Source organism: Patagioenas fasciata, chromosome 6, assembly GCF_037038585.1.
Source record: "Patagioenas fasciata isolate bPatFas1 chromosome 6, bPatFas1.hap1, whole genome shotgun sequence".
Classification (NCBI taxonomy): Eukaryota; Metazoa; Chordata; class Aves; order Columbiformes; family Columbidae; genus Patagioenas; species Patagioenas fasciata.
Genome location: NC_092525.1, coordinates 13,703,520 through 13,717,552, shown reverse-complemented (window position 1 = coordinate 13,717,552; position 14,033 = coordinate 13,703,520). Strand labels below are relative to the sequence as shown.

The following is a 14,033-nucleotide window of genomic DNA, read 5'->3' as shown; positions in this document are numbered from 1 at the left end:
AACTCAAAGGTCAAAAATTGTAATAGTAGTAGCAGCAGTAGCAATAATAATAAATAGTAGCAATAATAAAGTTCCTGCCAGACTGGAGAACAAAGGCACACCACCATGCAGGTACTAAGGCACTAGATGCATGTTCAAGGACAGACTAGCAGAGAGGGAGAGATGGAAACAACCTGCAGCAAGAAAGGGGCCAAGAAGCTCTGCAAGTACAGGCTGCAGCATCCCAATGTACCAGGAGGGACTGCATCAGGTGCAGAATGAGGGAAGAGAATATTGATGGAGGCAGAAGGGAGAGAAACTCAAGCTTCTAGGGAAGGTGATCCCTTTTCTAAGGACAACCACTCATTACCTGTGTAACTCATGTAGTTGTTGAAGGGCGTTCCCGTGAAATACATCTGGCCACAGGTGTCGTTGGTGGGGTCTGGATCCCGACAGAATTTGCTCTTTGGGGTGGGGGCAGTGTCAGCACAGAGGTCTCCTGTCTCCATGGACGGAGTTGTCTCCCTGCAGGGATCGTCACAAGATTCCCGCTCGCTCACTCCCTTAAAGACGTGGTACAGCCCCAGGACGTGGCCCACTTCATGGATCATGGTGTTGGTGTGGCCGTGCATACCGTAATAAGCAGGGTTGAGGACAACTCCACCTGGAATTGCAAGTGCAGAGAACGTCATCCAGAGAAAGAGGGAGCAGGTAGGTGCTGTACTCACCTGTACTAGATAAAATTCCTCTCGTGCTTCCAGGTCACAAATGAGGTGCCAGATGGAGACCTGAGATGGATGTATTCACCCTGTTGTACAATGGGAAGAGATCTCTTCTGCCCTCTTGCAGTGGAATGAGGTGGGTGGTTTTTCTTCCCTTTCTGATCACACCACTCCCCCCAACATTTTCAATCATTTCAGCTACCATTTCCCCCTGTATCTTTTTGCATGTTTGTAATTCAGTGTCTGCTTTGGTTCACACTTCCAACTGAATATGAGGTTTGAAGCCAGGGTGCCAAACTGAGACACATGGTGGGTTTACAGGGATATATTTTTATACCAGAGAAGACCCTCTCTAGCCTAGTCAGGTGGCTGAAGCATACGAGTCCACATGGCAGGAGAAGAGGACAAGGTGCTGAGCAAATTCCTGAAACACTGGGCTGTGCCAACTAGAAGCCACCTTCAGCACAAGTCAGTACAAAGATTCAAACACGCTGCCTCTAGCCACTATTCAGACAGCATCAATGGTCTGCTGCTTCACCCTCCAAACCAGACCCTAAGGAGTAAATTTAAACTCATACGAGGTGCTGTTGCAATCCACTAAACCTCTACCACAAACCTGGTTCAAATTCACTGTGTATTTTGGAGTGGGATTTTCCAAAACAGAGCTCCTGAAGATCTCTTCCTCTCTTTCAAAAAGGTTTGTGTAGACAAGGTGCTCCAAGCAAACCAGGCTAGAACCCCTCCACTCAGATTCCTACACCTCTTCACGGTGGCACCCCAACCCATTGACTTAAGGGGGCACAATGGGGCAGGTCATCTCCAAGCCAGTTTAGTGCAGGTTCAACTGTCAAATATGCTGGAGCATGGATATGGGCTAAGTCCACCAGAAACTTCCCAGAGCTGGATGGGACCCTGATCCTGCCCTAAGCTGCCCCTGAGCTGCAGGACAAGGTCCTTTTCCTCTCCTGCCCACCTGTCTGTGATGGGAAGAGCAAGGATCAATAATGCTGAGGAAAGCCAGGTGGAACAGAACCTTCCCTTTGTTCACTGCCAGCATCTCCAGCTCCTGACCTGGGATGTTACACCCTGTACCACATCTGCTGAGAAGCTGTCCACAGAGGATGCTCAAGAACAAAACTTATAGCTCTTCTCTGGTCCGCTTTTATTTCTTTATTTTGCCCAAATGAAAAACCTCCTGGAAAACTTTGCATTTTTCTCCTTTGCGATTTTTTACTGGCCATTTCCTCCCCTTTCTTCTTCTCATTTCCTTGCTCCCTCCATTTCTCCATGCTGCCTTACAGTGCAGGAACAAAGGCTGGGGAATACCAGCAAGACAAGGGGGTGAAAAGCAAACTCCAGGCAATACCTCCATAGCATGGGAGGCTGGTTTTACCCAACTACTTTTAGCCTAGACAGCTTGGATGGCAGCACAGTGAATAGTTGGCTCCAGCACAGCTTTCTCTCCTTTGCATGGCCCTGGAGAATTTACTGTGCCAGCTACCTCACAGAGCCTCTGCTACTGCATCTCTGCTGCTGATTGCTGCCCTCTCCAGAAAAGTTAAAACAGGCAGAGGGCCACCATGTGATCCCATCTGCAACCACAGCATAGACCACTCAAAATCTGCTCCTGCATCAGCTCTGTGTGCTACTGGACAACTTCATGTCCTCAGCTACAGGGCATTCCTTCCAGCAGGACTTTCTTCATATCACTGTGTCCCTGGCAAGGGACAGCAAGACTGTGACTCCTCTGCTGGAACCACACTGGAGGAATGCTGGTTTAGGGTTGGAAAGGGGCCTTCAGAGATGCCTTGAACAATTCTCTCAAGCCCAACAGGGTTGCAAGTGGGTGAAGAAATAAGGGTGTCATCTACTATGGAGCAGCCTGTGTGTATAACTCATGGAATGGCTGAGAGATACCACTGACCTGTGAAGTGGCACCATTTCTTAATTAAAAATTCACATTTGTTGTTTTTCTTCCCTACAGTGCAGACCTCATGCCCAGGGCATCTCAGCTTGAGGCAAAGGATGGGTCACAAAGTAGCTGCATTCCCTTTCTACCCAGCTGTAAAATACCAGAGCAGGAGACCTTGTGTCCCATCAGTCATTTCTTGGCCATTCAGTTGGCTGAAGATGGGCCACAAAAAGGTACAAAGGTGGAAAAATCCTTTTGGGACCTTCATGTTGTATCCTGTCAATATTTAATGTTTTTGCAAGCCCCTCAGTTACCAGGCTTGTAAATGCTATAGATAGCAAAGGGCATCCCATTGATGGAGAACCCAGTGAGCATATAAAAAAACCCTGCTTCTCATTTTAATCAAAACATGGCAAGAGAGAAGAGAGAGCAGAAAGAAAAGGCATCTCTGCAGCCAAACCCAAGCCTAAGCAGGCAGGGAGCTGCCTGCCCAAAGGTCTGGAAAGAGGAATATGCACGGGGAAAGAAAATAGTGCTCATAAACAAATAAATGAGATGCGAGAGCCATGCACGCATCCTGCAGCACTAACCACAAGGAATGGGGCTGAGCACCGGGGGCACAGGAGGCCCTGTGACCAAGCAGCCTCCTCCAGCAGAAACCCAACACTTCCCACATGGGAATAAATGGGATTCCAATACAGGGAGGGAGAAAAGTGTCACAGAGGAGGGATGCCAAGGCTGGGATACCCCTGTCCCTCCCTCCTCTCTGCTGGCTTCCCCATCCCATTCCTCCCCCACACTCCACAAAAGGACAGTCATTTTTAGGGGGTTGTTTTGTTTGTTTGTGGGGTTTTTTTGGGGTGTTTGTTTTCGTTTTTTCTGTTGCTGTTGTTGTTTTGGTTTTTGTGGTTTGTTTCGTTTTTGTTTTTTGTTTTTTTTAACAGCTAATTTAATGTCAGGATTAGAAACAGCATGAGAACTCTGCCTTCTTCCCCATCCTTCCATTCCCTGTCCCTACAGCTCCCTGATGAGCTGGGAGAGTTCCCAGCTTTGGACTGGGAAGTTGTATTTCCCCTCTGCAGGGTCCTGGCTGTGAAGGCAAGATGTGGAAATGTTCATAACATCCTGACAGGATCAACCTCCCCTCTGTCTCCTCTGCAGATCAGGCTTTACTTCTTCCCTCTGTCTCCTCCTACCCTGAGAGATGGGCTAAGCTGGGCTTTAAGTGACTTCTCCCTTTCATGCCTGAGAACCAGCCCAAGGAGGCCCCCAGGGTCAACATTTATATAATGACACTAAAAACTTCAATATCATGTCCCTGTGACACCAAGAGGGTCCAGCACTCCAAGGCAGGGGAACAAGAGTCTTCTTTGAACTTGCCCACCCAACTGAGGCCAAGCAGCTGGAAAGCTTCAGGTCTGGCCCCACAACATCATCTCCCTCCAGACCAGATGTAGCAGCTAAGGCTGCAGAGCTCACCATGTCCCCAAAGACAAGCCCGAACTCTGCATGAAGAACAAGAGATGCCCAGTCCATTAGCACTGGTGTGAACCCCACCTTCACTCACACATCTCTTGGAACCTCCCAGAACCAGAACCTTGCCCTGCTTCCAGTCATGACCAACTGCAATGATAAAGACCTCTGGATCAAGCCAACCCCCAAGAAGCCAACCTGTTCCTGGGTCAGGGCTGTAGCAGAGGACACATGCTCAAGCAAACACAGAATCTTTAAACAGCAAACCACAAAGCTGAACCTGTATCATCGGGCCAGTCTTCCCCAAACACTGAGTCACAGCAATTAATGGAACAAACGCATGACGGTTAGTCAGACAGGAAGATGGCCATTGCTTAAGGTACCTTTGATGGAACATCTGGCCCTCCTTCAGGATCCACTGATCTCAGCCAGATATATGAGCTGGCCTCAGCTTATATAACTACAGAAAGTATTTATAACATCAAATATTCACAATTCCCTTGCCTTTCGACCATGTTTATGCAAATACAGTTCACATGCAGATACACATGAAGCTTAAAGCATCTGCATTATTACATTTTTAGGGTTTTTGAGGCAAGGCACTGTGGAAAGTTAAGTTTTTTTACAGAACAGGACTTCTTTGACTCCTTCTGTTTTGTAGTTTAAAAGATTTACTTCTAAGTTCTCAGAAAATTCATTCCAGACTCCAAGCAAGAACTCTGAATTTGAGAGGAGCTCACTGTGATGATGGTGGAAAGACTGAGACAGTATGGTTAGAGGGAGTGGTGCAAACAGACCTGAGATCTTCCACCTCTGTTTCTAGCTAGCTGCAAGTTGTCCCTGTCTAGGAGCTCCACAGCAGTTGAAATATTGTCTATAGAACTGCCATAGCCCAGTTCACCCTCTGCAAGTCAGTTATTATCTCTTATGTTTCAACAAGTGTAGTTGCTGTTGGTTGGTATTAGTACTGCTCTAACATGGTAAACTATCTCTAAACCTTCAGAGAGGCTGCCTGAAACTCACATTTTCTCAGGAAAATAATCTGGAGGAAAGTAATAAATCTCTGAGTCACCAGTATAGGATCAGTCACTTAATTTCTGATAGCCCAAAACAAGTATAGGTGAAGAGAAGGGAATAAAAAAACCCACAATTTACTGAATAATTCCAGAAGTTGAGGAGGACCCTCTTGAACGACATACTCAAGGGTCATGAAAGTATGGTTTCTAAGGAGTTCAGAGTCCAGACAGTAGGTTAAGATAACATCTAGAGAAGAACTGATGGAGAACAATTTGGAAACAATATGTTTAGTGAGCTTTGGGATGAGAGGAAGAGATGAAATAGAGGGAGGGGATGCAGTTGGAGACAAAAAGTCTCATAGTGATTCTCTTGAAATATGTAAGCAAGTCCAGTTCAGAGAAACAAACAGGGCAAAATCTGACCAAAACTATCTGGAGCAAAGAGGTAGGTTGTCTTGTTGGAGAAGTTGAGTCAAGCTCGAAGAATCTATTTGACTCAGTAGGAGAACCAAAGCAGGAGAGGGTCTGAACTTGCACAGGGAAAAATCAGCATGGCATTTCTGCTCCATGGGAGCAGACAGTGACATGGGGGGAGCAGGGCCTGTGTGCTGACCTTAAAATATTAAGGTCAGGATAGAGAGGAGATTAGCAAGATTTAGTGCAAGGGAAGGACTCTGTCTTCTTGGAGACAGGTCTTTACACAAGAAAGGGGTCTGTCTCCATCCCTGGTCACTGGTAGATTTTTAAAGCTTGGGAATTTTTCCTCAAACTATTATTCAGTCCTCCAAAGGTTTTCCTTGACCTTCCCTCACTGCTTTACCTTCACATCTACTCAGACTTTTCAGCAGCCTCTTGTGAGGGGTTTTTGACAAAGGCCATGTATTCATGACCTGGTGAGTCCTAAGTTTCTTCTATGCTGAACAATAATATATGTTGTGTGCAGTAGAAAACACTTGATGACGCGGTGGAACCTACTGTTTACAGAGAACAGCGTCTACCACCCAGCCTCACAAACTCATTAAATCCAAAACCAAGGACAGTCTTGAACCAAAGTCTTCAGTCTGTGCCAGAGCCTCAAGGAAGTTGAGATCCAGCTTCATACTTCACAGCTCTGGCACCAGAGCCAAGACAACACCCCTTTCCCCTTGAACCTCCGCGGGCAAACCCTGATCCAACATTTCCAGATGGTGTCACCTCTTCTGTCCCTGGCTGGACACAAACTCTGACACTGGAGCTAAATGCAAGCTTTTGATGAAACCAGTCACCCCAAATACCCTTCCGTACAACTTCTTGTGAGCCATCGGGAGGGGTTTGAGAGGAACACATGGGGCTGAAGCACTTGCTGTAGTAAGATGACTGTCAAACTGAGCATTGGAAGTGATTTCTGGAAGCTGAAGGAATAAATTTCATGGAGATTTGCCTTCCTCAACAAGCAACTGTAGCAATAGACTATTGAAAAAACAGTCCTGAAATTCATTGAGGGAGGGAAGCTGGCAAAAAAGAACTTTAAAACAGGTCTTTAACAGCAGTGTAAAACTTTTAAGGGCTGAACATCACGCACTTGTAAAAGCAGAAGGTCTAGGTCTGCTGTGCAGGTGTCAGGAGTAATTATTTCCAGTTACTTATTGAGAAACACTTTAGATGTTTTGACTGCAAAGCATAAAGGGCTTTGCCAGAAAAATTCCAAAGTTGAAGAGGTGGAGGGAGAGGCAGGAAAAAGAGACACAGCAGAAGTAGGAGAAAATACACAGTACATTTACATTCTAGTGAAACAGTTGCCGTTTTGACTATTTTGTAGCCTGCCAGGACTGATGACCCGAAGGATCTGCCTTGAGTTCACTGAAGCCAAGGAGAACCTTGCCTCCAGCAGGTAGTAAGCCAAGTTATAAAAAAAATCATTTAATTTGATAGTCACCCTCACATTCGCAGCTGGATTCAGAAGTAGTCTGTGATTACTGCTCTGGAGTGCTCGAATCTTGAGTCTTGGCTCTGAAATCACTGACAGTCTTGGCTTATTGATTTGTCATTAAGTGCTGCAAAGCAAAGTTCACCATTTCCAGAATCCTGGAAAACAGACCTGGAAGGTCCCAGACAAGCCAAGCGCAAGTCTAAACCCCTCTCCAGAACCTGTACTGATGATGAACCTGCAGCACTCCCCAAGCTCTCCATCCCACTGTCTCACTGCCTTCACCACTAAAAGTTTCTCATAAAAACCTGGAAGTCCTGACCACCTTATCCACATGGACATGGGGTACAGGCAGCTCCTTTCCTTACAGCAGCAGCTTTTGGAACACCCAAAGCCTGTTGTCATTACCTTCTCATCAAACATCCTCAATGTTGAACCAAATCATGGCAGCCTCTTTCTGCAAAGTCAACCAAGAGGGAGGAAAACCAACAACCCTGAGACCCACAAGTGGGGTAGCTTACTTACCCAGGTGACTAAGGGCCTCTTTATCCCATGGCCAAGTGGCAGCACCAGCCAACTCTTCCCTCACCGAACTGGCAAAGTAAACATTGAGGAAGTGGGTGCTGTTCAGCTGCAGGGCCTCCTTCAGCTCCTTTACACTCATGTATGCCCTGCAAGGACAAGGGAGAGGAGATAATCAGCATAAACTTCAACATAACAAGGATGAAAAACAGGAACCACTTGTAGATAACCTCAAAAGGGTGCAGTAGACTGGAGACTCCACCCTCAACTCCATGAAACCAGCAGCATTTGGTAAAGCGTGGCAAAACTCTGCAAGTTTCAGCAGGATGTTCCATGACACTACTAATTCTGTTCTGTAAGGTGCAAGTCCTGCTAGTGAGGGGTTTGGGTGGGAGGCAGTCATGCAAATCTGAATAAGTTCTGCTAATTACGGTAGTTTTGTTGACATGTTCTACTCTTATACAAGGTTTTCCAACAACAGGGATGGAAGAGACGACAGCAAATAGGATAATAGGAGGCATAACGGGAGAAGAAAGGAAATGCAGAGGTCAGTCCTGCTGGGGAAAAGAGACATCCATCTCTAAACAGCACAATAAAGTAACGAGCTAGAAGAGATGTGTAGGCAATAGGTATTGCAGCAGAGCAGTAACACCCATGGGTATGTCTGGGTATCCATGAAATGATCCTCACAATGTGACATGTCTCTCAGCACTTGGAGAAACAAACTCAGCAGTCAGGAAATTTAGGTTTCTCTCTCCCTCCTGCACAGGTCTCTGTTACATTGACCAGTACACCTACAGTCCCAGCATTGATCTTTAGGGAGCTCAGGTCCTCAGTTGTGTAAAAGGAGCAGGACCTAACTTAATAATAGCAATAACAATTCAAATAATAATAATAGCAATGGGATTGTAGGGCCTTGGGTTGTGCTGTAAATGCCAGATACTTTTTTAAATAATGTACTACCATTTCCACCATCAGTGCCATTAACCTCACGGGCTGAGACAACACTAGGACAGGTAGCCCCTAGAAGACATAATCTCTAAGTCTCTAAAAGGTGTTGTTAAGTCTTCAAAATCTGAGGACCCTGACCTGTGAAGCTATGAAGAGATTCTAAGCAGGGAAAAAATAACTCATGGAAAGGCTTCAAAACATCACTGTGGAATGATGATGGAAACGCACCATTGTGGAAATATGTCATAAGAGTGACTAAACCTGCAGCATAAGGCCAACAGCAACATTAAGGTGGTGGAAAGCATTTCACTCAATTCCCATGCTTCCAGGAGCAACTTGCATCTTTGAGCTGCAGGGAGAGATTATGAAGGGAACGCGACTGTTTCTTTACACTGGACTAGCCATGAAGACACACCAGCTATATTTGGACAAACAGCTTCTGTAGAAGTGGTGTTCATTGGTGTATTCCTCTCTGCATTGAATTATGGAAGGAAGGACCAAAAGCTGAGCATGGGCTAAGGGGAAAAAGGCAAGTTCTCATCCGAGATGTGAAGTGAGAAGGGAAAACCAATGAGAGATGTGCAAATACACTGTTTGAAATGGCAAGATCCCTAGTCAAGTTATTATATTGTACCAACAGGCTTGTTTAGAAAGAGAGAGGTTGCTACAGCAAATGGAAGAGGAGAAGGAAAAAGCAAAGAAAAGAGGAACAGGATTTCAGGAGTACTCTGGAGCAGGATGGCATGTGGAGCAGAGCTCCACAAAACCTAAGGGCCACTTCCCGGGATGTGAAACTAGAAGAGACTTTCAGAAGCCATTGCATCCAGCGGTGTCAAATATTCACAGAATCATAGAATAGTTTGGGTTGGAAGGGACCTTCAAAGCTCATCCAGTGCCACCCCTGCCATGAGCAGGGACATCTTCACCCAGCTCAGGTTGCTAAGAGCCCCATTCAGCCTGGTCTGGGATGTCTCCAGGGATGGGGCATCCACCACCTCTTTGGGCAACCTGGACCAGGGTCTCACCACTCTCAGTGTCAAAAATTTCTTACTCGTATAGTCAGGATCTGCTGACGACCTCTCCCCTGCCAGTCAGCCCCAACAGGCCATTCTGGGCTGGAGACATCTCACCCACCTTCCCAGCAACAAAACAGCTCTGAAATGTCAGTCACTTTAGAAAATCTTGGCTGGACTGTATGGCAGCATTTAATGATGAAATGAGATGACCAACTTGTCTTCACCAGGCCCTGAGATCTCCCACCACAAAGCAGCATTCCCAGAACACTTTCCCCAGCCACATCAACTTGTGGAGAGAAAACTCTCCCAACCGGAAACAGCAAATTAGGAGAACATGATCTCTCCTCTGTGATGTCTCGCCTGAGCATCCCAGACACGCGCCACACCGACGCCATCCCTTCAACCCAACCAAGACGGGAGCAAGCCGGGAGGAATAGATAGGGAGAAGAATAAACAAACCTGAAGGACATATTTGTGGCATGACTCGGAAGGAAGAAAAGCAAAAATTTCATAGAAATAGAGCGTAAAGGAGGGGGAAGTGGGACAGAAAGTCTCCTTCATGCACCCAAGCTGCTCGGGGGACACAGACTTAAAAATAATGTTGATTCCTGACCTATGATATCTTGGAAAAATAGCCCCAAACCCTTCCAGACTGTCCAAATTCCGAGAGCTGACGTCAGCCCTATTCAGAGGGATATTCCCGCCACCCCTCTTCTGGAGACATGATGTTTTTCTGGCTGTCGCCTGCCATTCCCTTGACACTAGCAACATTTTTTGTCAACCCTTAATTATAAATAACAGTAATTTCCTTCACTGAGATATTTGAATGGTTCAGGGTTGTGTTAAGGGTAGGGGAAGCACCGAGAGATGCTCAGATGGGTTGGATGGAAAAGGGGAGGAAAGGACCCCAATTTCACCCACTACAGCATGGAAAGCACAAATATCCTGTTGGCCTTCCCCAAGACATGAGCAAGACCAAAACAACTTTAGAATGGGCAATCCTCAAACATGGATTCCCCTCAATCCACATTTACCACTGGCATCCTTAGGTTAGACAAGGAGCACACAACTGGCGTCTTCGCCCATCGCTTCCAGCCAAGGTCATGCTCTCCATCTTCTTCAGCGCTTCTGTGATTTTCCCCAGAGGAAGGCAGAGCAGCCTTAGGTCTCCACAAACAGCCTAAATGACAGCCTTCTCCTCTGCTCCCCAAATAGCTTCCCAACTCCTACAAGACCAGAGTATCCCAAACTAGATGGTATTTACAGCAGGGCCAGCACTGCAAGCTAGCACAGAAACACAAGGAAGGCCAGAAAGACACATGAAGGCACAGCTATCAGCTAAGAAGGGGAAAAAAAACAGACAAACAAAACACATCAAAAAGAACACCCCCCCCCCAAAAAAAAATTTAAAAAAGCACCCCAAAACCAACCAACCAACAAACCCAAAGAAACAAACAAACAAAGAAAATAAAAACCCCACAATTTTTAAAACTCACACACACAAAACCCACAAAAAAACCCAACCACACAAAGAAAATAGGGCAAAAGACAGAAGAAAGGCAGAGAATGGCCAACAGGTTTGCCAGATTCAAAGCAAGAGGTTTTTTTTCCAAAACTCAGCAAGCATGTAGCTTCATGGTGGTACCACCTTGATCTGTGGAGTGCTTGCATCCTTGGGAGAGTAGAGCTTACAAGAGCATATGCAACAGTAGATAGAGGTTAGGGACAGAAGGGTCATTATTAGACACAAGCACATGCATGAACACCATCTGAAATGACAGTATTTGAGGGAATGAGTCTAGATACAAGGCCATCCCTCATGACAGGTGCTTACCAGTGATAGCATTGACTTAATGTTGTGTTGAATGACACTAACTGACAACTTGACTCTAAGGCAGGCTTAGGCACCACACTGTGTACTGCTTCACTTGTGGAACTCGTGGTTGGCAGAAAGCAAGATGGGGAAGAAGCCTGGACCTTGTATTGCTCTACAGCAGCATGGTGGAACTTCCCTGATGCTTCTCTGGTCCTGGTGCTGGGTCAGGAGCACATGGCTCTGTGTGGGACATAATGATGTACCGTCATTGTGTGACATTTCTTGCTATCAAGAAAAGGAAAGGAAGATGAAGTCCAGCAGCTTCAGTGACTGTGTCACCATAGAATAGTGGAATCTGAAACTCATAAGTCCAGATGTAGAGGACCCTACAAGGTCATCTAGTCTGACTCTCCTGCTCAAACAGGTCTAATTAAATTAGGTTACTAGAGGCCACGTCCCACTAAGACCTGACCAGCTTTGAAGACAGGGGTTTCACAGTTTTTCTTGGTAACCTATTCCAGTATTTAATCACCCTCATGGGAAAAAAAAAAAATCCTAATTTCTAATTCAAATGTCTCATGTTCCAATCCACAGCCATTGCTTCCTGTCCTATCATCAAGCATCAATTCTCAGAGTCCTGCTCCCTTTTCTCTGTGTCACCCCATCACATCATATGGGAAAACCATCAAATTACTACAGCTTTGCATGGAAACCTGTTGCTGCACTAGACCTTACCACCCTGAAGTCCCAAAGAATCCTTTCTGATCAGTTGAAAATCTTTTTCCACACATGACCACAGCCCTCCTTTGAGAGTCCTCACTTCATTTTCTCATGCTTTTCCTTGGACAATTTTGTCCTGGCCCATTGGGCATACAGCATCTTCCTACTTGTTGCTGTGAGTCAAACTTCGGGCTGGCTTGGTGAAAGAAGATGACCTGACACACTCTCAAGAGACAGAGCTGTCGTTGCTTTTCCAGGTAGCAATTTCTGGCAGCAGTGACAGAATCACTGCTGGCCCACAAGTAGGGGAGTGGAGAGGATCTGCTAATCTATGGGGCAGTAAAATGGACAGTCAAGCTGTAACACAAGCCTGATGCGGTTTAAGGTAGGACAAGAGCAGCAAGAGTGGCACTTTTTAGTGACAGCCATATCATAACAGGAAGCCTTTGGGCCACGAAGTTGGCCATTACATCTGAAAGGCAAAAGGTGGCACTTTCAAATGAAAAGCAAGGCCAGCATGTCCCCTGTGCAGTACCATAAATCAAACTGAATTATCTGGGTACTGAAAAGGATGCAGTGTGTAATGCCACAGGAATTCCACTGCAATTCTAAAATAGGAGTCTTTTCCCTGTAGACGTTTCAGAGGGGATGTGGGAGTGGGGTTGGGTGGAAGCTGTCCAAGTCCCCTCCATGGACAACTAGAAAATACTTGAGACCCAGCCAGCTCCAGCTAACCAGCTAACAGCCTAATGAAGTCACAGGGGATTCCTGGCTTTGCTTTCATGTCTTTCACCCACCACAAGGAAATTCCTCTTCCTTCTCCCACCAAGCCAGGAGGGTCCCTTTTTCACCAACCCTATGCTTGACAAGCAAGGAATCCCTCAGAGTTCCCAGGAACAAGCACCAGCCTGCAATAACATTTTGGATGTGTGGACAACACATTCCCCCAAGGCTGCAAAGGATTAACACAACACACAGCAACCTTGCTTCTGAGGCAGGAGCCCAAGAGCCACAAATCAATCCATGAAGACAGGTGCTGAACCAAGTGGTGTGACTATTTTCAGAGAGCAGACTCTCTAAACTCTCCACGTCATCAGTAAAGAGAGGTGCTCCTCCAGATGGTGAGCCAAAGTGAACACCTTCTGATTCACCCCACCAAAGGACTCCTCTCCAAGGTGACTCATCCAGGACTGGACTCTCTGCTTGCATACATGAATTCCCCTTGCTGCAATTTGTGAATCCTCATCCCTGTTCTCAGCACATGAATTCCCAGGTGATGCTCAGCCTTGCTGCCCTGCCACAGGCAGACAAAGCAGAACCCCGCAACGTCAACAGGACATGGTACCACCTTGGCACAGCATGCAAGCCAAGATGGGTTGGCTTTGTCTGTCTCCAGACTAGACTGACAGTGATTCTCATGACCACAGCTGCCTCACACTCTGGGTGTACCTGCCCTGAAGTTTCTGGCATTAGTGCAGCTGGGGGGGTGTGTTTTATTTTTAGGAAAAAGCTTGAGTCCTTCTGTACTTGTTAAGACTACTTGCATCCCCATGACCACGGTCTAGGAGCTCTGACTCCAGCCCAGCACTATGCTGGTATGCCACAGACATTGCTGCCAGCATTGTGACAACTTGACAAGGCAGCAACATCCAAATGACTCTCATCTGGACAGGCTTTGGTAATGGAGCCAGACACAAAACACATGCCAGAGGTGAAGGGAAGGGACAGCCAGACATTCCCCTGGGATCATGGGAGGCACAACACTGCCAGAATAATACCCTCTGTAGTTCTGAGGAGTCTCTCATCAGCTGCACTGGATGTTGGACTCCAGCCAAAAAGCATTTGTGTACTCAAGGGATGAGGGCATCACAGATATCTCGGACACGCCTGGAAAATCCCACCTCTGAGGCACTGACAGCATGAGCAGAACAGCCTAGGAAGACACCATCACTGGCAGCACTGCTCAAGAGACAGCTTAAAATTTGCAGGAGTGGCTGAAT

The 14,033-nt window shown here is 46.5% G+C and overlaps 1 protein-coding gene across 1 annotated transcript in view; it reads right to left on the bottom strand.

Annotated features, from left to right (window-relative positions):
* Positions 1 to 14,033, bottom strand: part of PAPPA2 (pappalysin 2) — an 89,422-nt gene that overhangs the window by 53,645 nt on the left and 21,744 nt on the right. The window contains exons 3-4 of the mRNA XM_065842386.2: positions 7,534 to 7,679; positions 350 to 643 (exon numbers count right to left, since the gene is read on the bottom strand). Of these exons, the coding sequence (XP_065698458.2) occupies positions 350 to 643; positions 7,534 to 7,679 (440 nt within the window). The remainder of the gene's footprint in view (positions 1 to 349; positions 644 to 7,533; positions 7,680 to 14,033) is intronic.